Raw genomic sequence first — 14,893 nt, 5'->3', positions numbered from 1 at the left:
GGCAACGCTGGCCAGGGCTGACCTCAAATCTGCCATTTAGAGAAACTGTTCCACTCCAGAAAGAGACCTGTGATGTTTTTCAGCTGTTCAGCTATACCCAAATGCACTTGCTTAATTAAGATTAAAGCATTTTACAGTGACCTTTCCATATGTTGTGCTGGTTTTGGCTGGGACAGAGTTAATTTTCTTCACAGTAGCTAGTATGGGGCTATGATTTGGATTTGTGCTGGAAACAGTGTTGATAACACAGGGATGTTTTCGTCACTGCTGAGCAGTGCTTACACAGAGTCAAGGCCTTTTCTGCTCCTCACCCCACCCCACCAGCGAGTAGCTGGGGGTGCACAAGGAGTTGGGAGGGGACACAGCTGGGACAGCTGCCCCCAACTGACCACAGGGCTATCCCACACCATATGACGTCATGCTCAGCACATAAAGCTGGGGGAAAAAGAAGGAAGGGGGGGACGTTCGGAGTGATGGCATTTGTCTTCCCAAGTCACCGTTACACGTGATGGAGCCCTGCTTTCCTGGAGATGGCTGAACACCTGCCTGCCGATGGGAAGCAGTGCATTAATTCCTTGCTTTGCTTTGCTTGTGTGCGCAGCTTTTGTTTTACCTATTAAACCGTCTTTATCTCACCCCACGAGTTTTCTTGCTTTTACCCTTCTGATTGTCTCTCCCATCCCACCCGGGGGGAGTGAGCGAGCGGCTGTGTGGGGCTCAGTTGCTGGCTGGGGTTAAACCACGACACATGTCCAGTTATCTGATACGGGCTAGTATTTTTACTCCCAGTGATGTTAACAGCAACGCTGCAGAAAAGAGATCATACTAAACCAGTGTAAGGGCCAAGTCTGGTTTATACAATTACTCTTTTTCCTATCTTCCATGCAGAGTGTGATAACTGTAAAGACTTACTACTCAGCAACTCTAGGCTGAAAAGCAGTCTTCATTTTGCCAGGCATCTCTCCTCTGGTATAGTCTGTATCTTGTTTAAATCTCTACTTAATCCTTGTTTGAGATTTCCCTCTTCCCCCATCTGTGTTTTTGAATAAATTCAGTTTAATTTTCAGTGACACTTGCTTGTCTAAAATGTAGGTGAGAGCATAAAAGCTTCACATAGCTCATATAGTCTCGTTCCCATTATACGGGAATTTTATGTGGCCCCCTTCTATTTTTTTTTTTAAATCCATTATTAAAAGAAAATGAGCTTTGTTGCCTTCAAAACTACTGCTGCCAGTAGATGCCACCGCATGTAGCTAGCAAACATCAGCAAAGCGTCCACCTGCGCAAGATATATAGCTTTTGACTTCCTTTGTTGATTCCAGAGCTTGCCTTTCTGCTTTCTCAGTGTCACTGCTAGAAACAATGACATCAGTGTTTTAGAAACAGTCAGCAGCCGATATCGCGGCTCCTCCCCACCCACCACCGAGCCTCAAAAGCACAATACCACAAGGAAGATCTGTCAGTTGGTTAGAGACACACAACATGAAATAAAGCTGTAAATTGAACAGCTTCTCGGTAAGCTCACAATCACAATTATCTGTCAGCACAACACACACATTTTACTTAGTGCTGAACATACAAAGCAAGACACTTAAGCAAAGGTGAAGCGGCCAGGCAATGATCTGTTACCTTTTCCTCTGCGTAAAGGTACACAGAACTAGAGACATACAGAGCACATACCTATTTGTTATACCAACACACTACACTTGTCAAGTCAACGCCACACTGCTGCAGCCTTCTACAGCTCATAAATAGCTCAAGTGATGCTTGGATCAGTTTGCAACGTTATGGACAGTTTCTAAAATGAAGTGAAAGCATATGAACTTAGCTGGTGTAAATCAGCATGACTCCCATCAACTTTCAGGATGTTCTGCCAGCTGATACCGGCCTAAGTTCTCTCCCTTGCTTAACAGGGGAACTTGCAAAGAGAGGTGTTGGGTTTTTTCCATGCTAAGGGCAATTGCAAAGTTACGTCCTCATCTGCAAACATAGCATCATCATGTAGATTACCGCCCTTTTATGCAGGTGCAGTGGATACTATGAAAACCAAAGATGATGCTAGCATGTATAACTGATGTACGTATCTTAAAAGTCAACTTCCTTACCTTGTTACTATTCCAGTTTACTTTATTATTGCTCATTTACTTTTTTGCATTTCACTTAGGTTAGCCATAGCCAATCTAAACAAAACATTCATTTTATTAGTGTGCACAAAGTTCTTCAGGATGTCATCTATAAAAAAAATGCTGATGTGTCCAGACTGGGGACAGTGCAGAAGATGTAGTCATTTGAAAACAAAGCATTTCTATTAAAATGAAAGAGGCAAATATATTAAAAAACTGTTGAGCTTCCCTTAAGACCATGTTCCAAGCCTAAATGAACCAGTGTTGTTTTGGATGATACCCTAAAAATTTCACTAAGGGTGCTACTTACTAAATGTTCTGCAAAAAGTAAGGGTCTGTGTGCTGTCAAAAGTGGTCTAGGAGTAGCTTTAGTGTGCAGGTGACACTTGGTAACCGCTAACACTGAAATTGTTGGCTGCTCACTGACTGTGAGGATTAACGTTATCATTGCCTACAAAACCATCTACTCCCCAACACATGAAAAGGAGTGCAACTACATTTATTAAACAAAAGGACAATCTTGTCCAGTGACCTCAGAGTGTATTAAAAATGAGTGACACTCAACAACAGGATATTAGGTCCACTTCAGTTTGTAACTAAGATTTACGATGGGATTTATAATGTGAGATGGAAGTTCAGCCTTGTTTAAAAAATACTGCAGTTGCCGTGTGATTTGTTAAAAAAACCCCAAAACAGAAAAGAGAATTCAGGTGCTGGAAGACACATGCCATAGAGGCATGCAAATCTCTGCCTGCAGGTGGCCAGCTAGTTTTTACAGGAATGGTGCCGTGAACAAACAGAGCAGCAACTTCCTTCTACAGACCAAAAAATGCTCTGGAAAAGTTTTGCTTATATTTATAGTGAAAACCTCTTAGTTTGACTGGGTTCAGGACATTATCATATATGACTACACAAACACTCATTTCTTATGAGTTCCATAAAAAATTAAAAATACCTCTCATTTTCATGCAGAAACCTTATTTCTGCAAGGTGCTCAACTGAGAGTCAAAAAGAGCAAGCCTATCCACAGAAAGGGACATCATAAAAATTGGCAAAACCAGTTTCACATGATATTGCTAATGGCATTTTGAGTATTCCAGGCCCTTTGCAGGGGAGGAATGAAAGTCATCTCTCTGATGCCAAGGCCACCAGTGTCAATACTAAGGCTGTCAGAAGGCTGTTCTGGCACTGATATTTGTCCATTAAACAGTAAACAGCCACCAGATATTAACAACTTGCAATCTGTACAGGATATTAACTGGTAACCTCAGTGGGTAAAGTGAATATTATTCTGTAAGGTGGGACTTCGTGCTCTTTCTCGGCTGTACATATCTGAAAGTTAGGCATCTAGGCTCCCTCCAGGGCCAGAGTGAAAACCAAATCTCCTGAGAGCGACTCATCCCTTTCTTCAGTGCTAACTGCAAAAGCAGCATAAATCACTCCAGCTAGAGGCCCAACTTCTAGATGGATGAAATGCAGTGAGACAAACCTTACCCTCAGTGTTTAACCTGACTCCAAGGTACCCTAAAACCACACCAGATCCTTTTTGTGAAAAGTGAGCCAAGTTACAGAGTCCAGCTCACGCTCAGGTTTTTGTTCTCATGCTTGCACGTACCTGGTTAGGTGCTTCTGGTGGCATGGGGGATGGCGATTTGGACTGGAAAGCATCCTGGGACATGAATCCAGAATCATGGGAGGACACACTGGACAGCCTCATGGGTGCCTGCTGAGGCAGATTGGAGCTGCGATAGCGATAGTGTGAACTAGGTGAGTGCGAGTGCGAGCCACTGGACCGGGAATCACTACTGTTAACGCTGTTCAGACTGCTGTGAGAGACAAAAGGAACAAAGAAAGGAAAGGGGAGAGGAAAAGACACAAGGGCGGGGTGGGGAGAGACCCATATACAGTACAATTAACATTCCACATGTCTCTAGCAACAGGCAGCATAAACCAGAAAAGAAAAAATGTTGACAAATTAAATTTAAATATATATATATGCACATATATATCAGTAAAGAACCATAAGCAGCTGCAGTATCCCTTGCGACCAGACAGAAAATGGCATTTTACCCTGAATTTCACTCAAATGATCAAATTCTGTAACCACTCAGAGTTCAAAGTCAGGTTAGAGATGAAGGGATGACTACATGCCCTCTCTAGCACTTGCACAGCACTTGCACAAAAAATGTCTGCTGACGGCTCTCTCCTATTGCTGACTTACACCTTGCTGCTCTTGTACCACAGCCCAAATTTTCAATGGGATCTCTAGCAGGGGGTCCAAAGGCATCACAGTTCATCTAGAAGTCTCCCTCTAGGCATGCCGTTGCAGTCAGTCAGCAGGCCAACATGTGAGACTTTTGAAAGCATCACCAAAACCCCATGCTTCAGAGTACCTGGGACAAGTTTTGCTCACATGAAGGCTTTCTACCAGGAAAAAAGCATGTGACGGCATATTAAGTGAAGTCAAGCCTCTGGGTATGCAGCTTTAGTGAGTAAGAAAGGTGATCAGAGAATTAAAACCCCAAATTAATATCCATGGAAAAAAAAATTATTTTTCAAAGAGATTGATTTTTAATCTCCAGTATCCATGAATGACAGCAACGACATGCCAGCCACAATGTGGGAGCCTTTGAAGTTTCCTGCTGGGGTGGCTGAGCAGGACTAGCAGGATGCATCAATCCGAAGGCAGCTTCCTACCTTCGTTGGCAGGAGCCCACTGACGAGCTGAAGGGAAGGCTCTAAAGGATACATGGGTGAGGACTGCACCTCCTGCTCACAAATTCCACATAACACATGAGATGTACAAGTCGGCTTGGAGCCGGGAAAGAGGAGCTCTGCCTTGTTTTACCCAGACACTGTCTGTTGCCATACAGGTTTACCACACAAGAAGATGAGGTTGATTAGGAACAGATGATGGATTATTATTTTTTTTGCCATTTTCTTTTACAGCTTCAGGATATTGCATCTTTAAGCCTGTGCTCATTGCTCTAAATATGCATGTTTTCACATATATATATAAAAGTACTGAAGGTTTTTTTATATATATCTGCATGCAGAGACAAGTAGGTACATAGAAGAAGTCATGTTCACTTGCTCTGACATGCTATAGGTAACTTTGCTCATACACAGGGAACCTGTAGTACATTATTCATAAAGCAAACTAAAAGGTAATCATTCGAGAGCAGCTAGAAAGGTGTTGAGCAGAATACACAATAGGATATCTTCCTTTTCAGTAAAAGGAAAGAGTAAATGTAGATACCAGGGTATGGCGGCAACATGCTGATAAACTGTTTTATGAGAGAAAACAGTTTTTACAGAGAAAGCATAGACAGAATCCAGTGTTTCAACATATTTCAGGACAGCATTAGACAGCATTAAACAGTCAAAAAAACTTGTATCAAAAAAGCATTTCCATCTACCAGACTGATAGGTCAATTGCCAAGGATGTTTTTCCTTTTCAAACAGTTTAACTTACTGATTAGTAACAGCTACTTAGAATAATCTAAAAAGTCATCACATGAAAAACAGAAAAGGAAATTATGAATGAACAATCTCAGAGCTTAGATCAGTACAGTCTGCTCTTTGATCTGAAATGGATTCAAGAGAACTGAATCAAAAGCATCTTCAAGTTGTCTTGAGTTTAAAAGTTGTTCAGTCATGCCCATCCTTTTTAATATTCCCAGTCACACACTTAAACGGAGAAAGACCATGAGGGACTGATTTCATTAAGAGTTGTTATTTAAGACTTAAGTATGCATACAAACCCATACCACAGTCTGAACCTACCTCCCTTTGCCCCCAAACAGGTTAAAATTAAATATTACCAGTCTACTTACCTGCAAACACTAGATTTTCTGGACATGGTAGTACTGGGAGAGGATGGAGGAGTCTGATAAGACCAGCTGTAATCAGAACCTTTCAAATCTAAAATTACCTGATGAAAGATAACCAATAGCATCAAGGACATGGAAATTTTTTTTCCCCTATTAACAGAAAGCATCTGCTTGCCATACAATATTTGTCACCACTACAAACGTTCAGTGCCCATTGACCCAGTCCCAGTTCTCTTCCAGAATTACACTGTGTATATTACACAGGAGACTCAGCTTCATCCTTGGCTTTCCAGGAACTACTATACTTCAAGACTAGGGCTGCTATCACAGAAGGAAAGTTCAGATTTGAGTGGAAAAATCTTTAAAAAGTAAACTGGAGATTCATTTTATGCATGCTGTAAGTAGTTTTGTTTTGTTCTGTTTTCCTTAAAAAAACTATTACAGCCTTAGAGTTTAAAAACTGTCGCATTTTAAAAAATTAATTGAAGATCCAATATTCATCCACAGCAGAGCTTCCCTCCTTTACACTTCTAGGTCAACACTAAGGTGAGTAAGGTATGACAAGAAAATTGAGTTCGCACAGCTGGGTTGGAGAAAAAGGTCCTATTTGGAGTCATTTAATGACACACATTTTCCTATGCATTTTAAGGACAGCATGGAAAAATGCTCAAATGTCAGACTCCATCAAGCTATCTAATCCCAGCAATTTTGCAACCACATAAAGACAGGGACGCTCAAATGTAGGGCAAGGAGATGACACTCATTCCTCATGTACTCTCAGCAGAAATTAGGCATCTTCATATACTTCGAAGTGTTACTGCTACCACTTCACACTGGTCTCACCAAATACTTCAGAAGCACTCAGTTGGTACTTCAAAATCAATTTTTTTTTAAATTGCTTATGTTAAAAATGACCTTGCTGCAGTGAAGCATCTATAAAACATAACATTAAGCCACTAAATGCTAGCAGTCAATATTCCTCATGACACAAAAGGAAAACCGGTACAAGCTAAAAATAAAAATGTTTTCCAAGTAACTAGAGCTAACCTGTTCACTTGAAGATGGTAATTTGTGTGGATCCATGGTGAGACTTTTCAGGTCATCTGATATGGTTTGCAAATGGGTTATTTCTCCTAGCATTGATATTTCTTCCTCCTGAAAAGACAAAAGAGCAAGACTAATCACAGCCTTGGGTTTAAAAATCAGACCCATAACACAATACATGACCTTTTTCTTTTTGCTGATGACTGTGGGAGCGTCCAGTGGAGCTGCTCTTCCTTTGCCCATTAAGCAATCACTACTTATGAAAGAGCGTTGGAAATATTAATTTAGAGTTTTAGATCTACTTTAAGATTGCTCTAAGTTCTGGCGCCCAGAAATCCTTTTTCTCATCAATGAGACAAGTCTCAGCCTTACTTTTGTGACATCTTCAGAAAAAGTGTCATTTTTGCTGCATTTGGAAAACATTTAACTCTTCTATGTATACTCACTAATGTGCCCTAAGGATTTTAACCTTGAACCTAAACAGGTGTTAAACTCATACTTTTTGCTAGTTTTTGGAAACTTTGAGATAAAGGCACGATACAGGTACAGAGCATTAATACATCTATGATTCAGTCTGGCCCAAGCTACATCAACAGCTAACTCAGACGAGTCCTGCACCGTAAGTTACCATAGTAATCCCTTAGCTACCATGGTAATTTCATCCAGGTCCTCAGAGTCTCTAATTCACCTCCCTCCTGCTCAGCCATCACCTCCCTACATCTCTACCCATGGTTTTCTGTTGAGACTGATGCTCTTTGTAAACAAGCACTGGGAACATTCTCCCAGTACGCTGGAGACCCTTCAGAAATGCATCATGCTTGCACAAAGCCACAAACGATTCATTGCCGGGCTTCAGACAACCTGAGATTATGAAAATACACTTAAACCTTTTCAATGAACTGAAAAAGCTGTCATGTAGGAGGAAAAGAGCTGCCAGAAAACTGCATGGAAGCAGCCTGCAATCTGTCAGATAATGTCATTATATACACAGGGGAGGTCTTGAAACATTTATCAGTCCTAGCACTGGAGTAGGAGTAAGGAAGATTTATATTAAAATGTGATGTTAAGAAAGAAAGCAGTGGAAAAAAATGCATTAGCAATGTTTCAGATCGCTATGCATACGGAACTCAAGCCCACTTAGGTCTTTGTGCCCATCGTTTTCCCATTAGTCATCTTGAAAGCATTCAGTGTCTTCAGTCGCTGAATTACTCCAAATGCCTACAAGAAAGAGCACAGCTCTTGCCCCTTCTTAGGCAGAGATGCAGGTTGAATTTTGGCTAGTTTCTGTGGCTCTAGAGATTCATTCCTAAGACATAACAAGCTACTCTTTTTACAGCCTTTTGGCTGCTTATCCAATTCGTGAATTGTACCGACTTTTAAAACAGAGAGCTCTTACTATCACAGGTCGCAGCATCGAGATGAAAGTACAGAATCGACCACGCTCCTCGATCAGAGCTTTTCTGACAGCTTGCTTCTCGGTTTCTTCAAGCAGCAGGTACTTATCATTGACATCTTGTAAAGCACTATCCAACTGGGGCTGAATGTCACCCCGTCCTGTATGCAGGAAACAATCAAGAGTACATTTTGTCAAAACCGTGGATCTCCATAGAGGACGACCTTATTTTCAGCCAGCACTTCTGCCAGATTGTGCTTTTGCAATTCAAGTCTCAACCAGCATTTTCCCTTAATTCAAATTAGTAAGGCTTTTTTTCCCAATTAAATCAAGCATTTCATAGCATTTATTTTTGTTTCCTTTTGCATAGAATAGAAATCCATCTCAATTCAAAAGGTTTCAACAAGCCAAAGACAGCATTTTACATAAGGACCTTCTCAAAGTGTCAGCTGTATAAATCCTTCCCATCATCCTTGCTGAAAATCAACATCTGACTAATTGGGAGGATATTAATCACTAAGCCCAGGTATACCCCTCTTCCTTCCTACTTTTGTGCTTGGCAAGGTCCTAATGACAACTTTGTAGAGTCATTAAAGGATTGAATGAATCTCCTATATGAGATATTAGGAACGTGTGGATCATTGAAACACTGGATTCAAGTACTCTACACAAGCAACTGCTAAAACAGTTTTCTTTGTTCCAAAGTCCAAAAGAAAAAAAACCCAACAACTACCAACATCTCAAATACATATTAATGTCCAGTATTTGTCTATGGAAATAAAAAAAAATCCAATGTTTTGCAATCAAAAAGCTTCACTGTGTTAATTATAGTCAACCCATAATACCTAAACTTTCTGTGACAGTTAAGTATCTTATTATGCACCAACTGCTTACTCTGCATCATGCCAAAAATTTATTCCTTTCAGAATGAAGAGCTGCTGCTTAGCCATAGTATTACTGAGTCAACAATACTGCAGTTGCAAGATGTTTTCATGCAGCTTACACCCCTAAATATTCTGAAGAACCTCAGTTGTGTAAATTTGTCTCAAATCTCCCAGAAACACCATCACATGCAAATTAAGCATCAAGGTACATATTCATGTCACTGTTGCTAAATACCAGGAAGATAACATTGAAGTTGCAAGTTGCAAGCAGCTACCCAAAATCAATTTTTATGGACAAAAACTGTTCTGCATGGAGGATTTAAAGCTACAAGCATGAGGAAGAAAAAAGTCTCCTGATGTGTGTAGTACACAATGCAGATGAATCAAGGTCAGAGTTACAAAGGAAAACCTTTGCCTTATTATCATATGTAATTCTTCAATACTCCAGAGTGAGGTGCAGTCATCAGCTCCCCTGCACTAACACCCAGCCAGAGCTGCAGGAAAGAGAGCAGCGATGGAAGCAAAGAGAACCATGCTGGCTTAGCGGCATTACAGACTGGATATATCCAAATCTCCTCTGTACAGAGTTCGACATAGTCCAGATAGAACTGCACAGATACCCACAAGCGGAGCTCTGCGATGGATCCTCGAAGAGTCACGTGCGGTGCAACACCGGTACGGCCACCACCAAGGCCACCTGGGCACCACACTGCCGGCAGGAACACCCTGTGTCTGATCCTCTAGATCAGGCTGACCAGTGCAATGTGCCCACAGAACTGTTTTGGAAGTAAATAACTTCAAAAATAACTGGCTCTGAAGTTGCAGTCACCTGCTTCCTCTCAAAATTAGCATCTGCCAGAAACAAGTTACAGAAGAGTTTTGGATAACTCCCTGAAGGTCCTGTGCCTTCTCGTCTGTCATCCTTAGGAGACAAACGGAGCCCTTCTGCTTGAAGACCATTCTGCACATTTCAGGCCCTTCCCCATACTCTCCTTTGCTATCAGATGCAGTGATTAAACATTTTATACTTCTCTGGAGATGTTCTTTCAAATTCCTGAAACCGAGACTTGCATTATTGCTCAGATCCCTTATTTTGAGAGCTGCCTGGAAATTACAACAGGTGAAACAATCTCACATTCTTTAAACCTAGATGCCGGCTGACTAGCGTGGATGTACCAAATGCAAAATATATTAGTTGCGAACTAAATCACACACTCATGAGTTCAGCTCTGGAGAACTGCTGTAAACGTTCATCTGCTCCACCATATGATCGTGCACTTAACACAGTAAATCCTTGTTAAATGCATGCACCTACACAGTGAGAAGCCACACACTTAGAAGTCCATTGATAAAGTGGGTTCAATTATAGTGAATTTTGGTAATTTATGGGGACCTCACAGAGCAGCACATCTTGGACCAGAGCAACAGAGCACCCAAAACATGGGGCAAAAATAAACCTCATTTGCACCTGTGTAACTCACTCAATTCAACAAAGTTATCGGGATAATGTTCAAGGTGGGTATTTTAACCCTTTGGCAAAAGCACGTGTAAAACTGCATTGCTCTCCAACATCCTCTGTAGCTCTACGAAGTTTCCATTTTATTCCTTTAAGTGAGTCAGGACATACCATCTCCTCACCGCTACTCTCACGGACCCGTTTGTATGCTATGGCTCTCGGGCACCGATGTAGTCAGTGAAAACGCACAAGCTGCCCGGGGTATAATTCAGAGCAGGAAACAAGCTTACGTGAATCATTTAGGTGAGGCTCTGAAGTCTGATGTTTACGTGGCATAAATACAGCTCTCTCCTGATGTCTCCTTGCAACTCATCTTTTAGGAGCAGGAAAGCTTTATTTACATCCTTTGAAAGCTCCATCATGCAGACATCAATCTAGCAAGTCTTTTGAAATCAGGCATAACTCTTCCCATTCCCTGAATCACCAGCTGCCTCCCATGGCACTCAGACAGCTCGGGAATTTGAGGGACAAGATCTCTACCCAGTTTAATCAGTTTCCTTCGCTAAGCAGAGCAGAGCACAGCCCCTCAACAGCACCCCTACACCCAGAGGACACCGAGGATGTGAGGGCCAACTGCCGATCACCTCTGCTCCTCGCCCCCCTTGGGTCTCCGCTAGTTTGAATCCACTACTTATCTCAGAAGGGAACATCAACCACTGGAGAGCAATGCAGTTCTTTTCCCCTTTGAATTACGAGGGGAAGGTCAATGGCATCCCTGACAACTGATGGCACTAATTTTGCTGTGGACATGAAGCACACTTTCATAAGAAACATCAGCAATCAATTATTCTCTCCAGCCCACATTCTCTGGCCTTTAGGTTACCTGTTTGGAAAAATGTCCAAACCAACACAACTATTGTAACGACAGAAAACAGTTCCAGAACAGTCTCATCATGGAGCAGCTGTAAAAGCGCACCTGGAAGGACACTCCTCCCCCAGCTGCAGACAGGTCTGAATGACCCACCAAAGCCATCAGCATTAGCAATGGTCAAAAGCATCTAATGTAGTCATAGGTCTCTGGTCTGCAAACAGCCAGACGCGAACGTGACATAGGGATGGTTCTGCAGAGCACGTCCGGTTGCACTTGCAAGAACGAGTCAACAATCTGAAAATGGAGGAGAAATTCAAATCCAGCCTTTCTCAAAGTGGAGCTTTGGTCTTGCAGGGAGGACCAGAAATACAAGGCCAGAAGCTTTGGCCTGACTTCTCCAACAGCACCATGCTCTAACAGCCCTGGGACTTGCGGCTGGGTGCAGACAAGTAACTCCTAATGAACCACAGAGCTGAACTGCTTCTCATGAATATTAACATGAATCCACTGCTACTCCAAGGACAGTCTTCATGTTACCTTCAGAGCAGGTGCTTCACATCGTTACCACGACGTGCAAGAGCTTTAAAGGCCCAGCATGCATTAAAACCTCAGTTTTAGTGTTCTGTGTGACTCCCGGCTGAAAGCTTCACGCAGCTTCTTAAATAACCATTGTTTGAAAAGAACTTTAGTAAAGGAAACGTATTACGGAGAAGGAAAAAGGTAAATCTAATTTTCAACCCAATTTCATGCCTATATTTTATAAGACAACTTAAACTAGTAAAGCTGTCAGCAACAGCAAAGGAGAACAATGACTTTTAAATGCTCTCAGTGTAAGTCTGACCGCTAAAGTTAACGCTGTTATTGACAAAGTAATGCAGCAATATTGGCGAAATTATTATTTTCCACATTCTCACTTAAAGAGTGCACTTTTTTAGGTGTCTGCAGGGAACTTGAATATTCAATATTGGACATTTTAGAGAGCGGCAGAATTTACACTGTATAGACAACACTGAGTACACCTCTACTCGTACAAACCAAAGCAGGCTCCACGTCATTCATTCCCAATCCCCTTCTTTAGGTGGCCAGGATTAATAACCCCTTTAAGTCCTGCACAGCAAGGCCAACAAATAAATTAACAGGGATCTAGGCTGAGAACAGAAGAATTCTGCCGCCCGTTACGGAAAGGTGGGAAATCTCATTGCTGGGATTAACTTCAGACCCCTTCAGCAACCAAATCTGAGTCCTTCTGGTGGCTAGTGGAGATCTGAATCAGCTGCTAATATTCAAAAATGCTAAGTTGTCCCTTAAAAGAAAAGTTCCAAGTTACCAAAGGAAACTTCCAGAATGAATTACAAACCAGGAAAAACCCAAAGGGTGGTTTCAAGAAAGGGGGCAAGCAGCAGGCACCACGGTGCCCAGCTCCAGGAGCCCAGCTGAGGCACCTCGGTTGAGAGTCTCCCAATCTGATCAACCCAGGCTTCTCCAAAGGGCAACACCTACATCGTTACACCTACAAGCGCAGGTATGATTATTCCTCTCAAATTCAGAAACACCGCATTTCATTCACAAGAAGATCTCAAGGCAGCTACTTTAAATTTGCAATACAACTGAAACAGCACTCCAATTTAAACAGATTTGAGATGGGATCAGGCAGCAGAAGAGGAGACAATTGTGATGCTGATTTCCACCCCTTCCCCAGCATGAAGTTAAAAATAGTGATTTCTTATCTATCGGTTAAGAAAGGTGCATGCGATTTTCAGAAAAAAGGGGGACTTGGATCACAGGTTTACAAAGAACAACACTAAGGACTTTAAGCTCTAGACTTTAAAAGTCATATTAACAATAAGATATTCAATTATTTGAACACCACCTTGATGACGTGTCTATTCCATTTAACTTCTCTCCCAACTGCAACACGATTTATCAGTCCATGTTAATCCCTTTCTAAAATAAACCAGAGGTTTATCTACAATACTGATTTTCTTCTTTTACGGTGTTGCAATTAGATGCCAAAAGAAAGTAAATCAAAAGATGGTTTGTTCATTAAGATTAGGTGACATTTTAGTTTCATTAGAAATTAAAGTCTAGGCAGTTAGTGGAGACCAGACACCATAAAGAGGCCACAGCAAGGGCTACAATAAACCAGCCACCAGGGTTACAGCATGGCACAGACTTACCCAGAGCCTCAGCTGTCAGGCAGGTGCGCATGGTGAGAAATTGCAGGACACAAAATTGACACAGAAAGGAAAATAAAAAAAGTCAAACTGGTATTCCAGCATTCCTAGAGTTTAGACATTATCATCAGTGTCAAGACAAAAGAGTGAGCAGTTTGGACTAGACTATTTTGACTTCTTCCGTTGCTGATAAAGACAAATGCATTAGCTTTGCTTCCTGATGAGCTGTTGCAAATTAAACTCCCGGTTATTTACCATACAGTTTTATTTTAAGAGACTTAAACCAGTTTAGGAACTTTGTTTAGCTTGCAGATTCCTAGGTGAGAACATGTTAACCCGTGCTTCAGAGACAGTGCACAACACAGACATCTGTCAAACTCTGCTCGAGCTGATGAAGCAGCACAAAGCTCATCCCCTTGCAGGGAAGAGGGAGCTCGGGCACTTGCAAAACTCTAGGCGGGTGCTACGTTAGTAACCACAGCGCTTTTTGATGTTCTCTACTGCAATTACATTAATAGATTGTTAATTAAATGAAAAACTAATTGCTGATGCAATGTGGAAGAACATCAAAAAGATTAACCATGATACGTGTATTTTAATTAAAAAACTTTTATATAAAGTTTTGCAATAAACCTGGCTTGCTGTCAAAAAGAGGGGAACTATCAAGAGGCATTCAAAACTCAAGGAATGAAAATAAATCGAAGAAATATCTCTGGTCACTGATTCTGCAACATGTCTTCACTGAATTTTTATAAAGCGGAGCTTACATTATAAGCTTGCAGGGGAAAAAAAAAAAGAAAAAATACCAAAAAATCCCCGCAGGCACCATGGCCTCATCCACACAGGATTTTTTCCATGCAACAGATAAGGATAATTTGCTCATTAGCTTCCCTCCTTCTGAGCTGTATCATACTGACTCCACAGTGAGTCCTGGCTCTCACTTCGGTCATCATGCCACACTTGATTAATTTAGAGCAATAAGGCTGTCTCCTGGAGGAGAAAGGGTCTGGCCAGGGGTCCTCGCTCCCCAGCCTGCCACTCCAGACAGGGCAAGCGCCAAGTATAGAAAGAGTGCAAAGTACTTGAATGAGAAGGTCATCATTTGCTTTAAGAAC

General features: G+C 41.7%; 1 protein-coding gene across 6 annotated transcripts in view; it reads right to left on the bottom strand.

Annotated features, from left to right (window-relative positions):
• MTSS1 (MTSS I-BAR domain containing 1) overlaps window positions 1-14,893 on the bottom strand; it is a 127,584-nt gene that overhangs the window by 12,907 nt on the left and 99,784 nt on the right. For all 6 annotated transcript variants that reach the window (XM_082323105.1, XM_082323100.1, XM_082323102.1 and 3 more), the window contains exons 7-10: window positions 8,397-8,554; window positions 7,004-7,111; window positions 5,960-6,057; window positions 3,739-3,949 (exon numbers count right to left, since the gene is read on the bottom strand). In XM_082323105.1, coding sequence (XP_082179231.1) covers window positions 3,739-3,949; window positions 5,960-6,057; window positions 7,004-7,111; window positions 8,397-8,554 — 575 coding nt within the window. The remainder of the gene's footprint in view (window positions 1-3,738; window positions 3,950-5,959; window positions 6,058-7,003; window positions 7,112-8,396; window positions 8,555-14,893) is intronic.

This window comes from Platalea leucorodia, assembly GCF_965183815.1.
Source record: "Platalea leucorodia genome assembly, chromosome: 1".
Lineage (NCBI taxonomy): Eukaryota > Metazoa > Chordata > Aves > Pelecaniformes > Threskiornithidae > Platalea > Platalea leucorodia.
The sequence above is the reverse complement of the archived record's forward strand: the minus strand, read 5'-3'. Positions and strand labels throughout refer to the sequence as shown.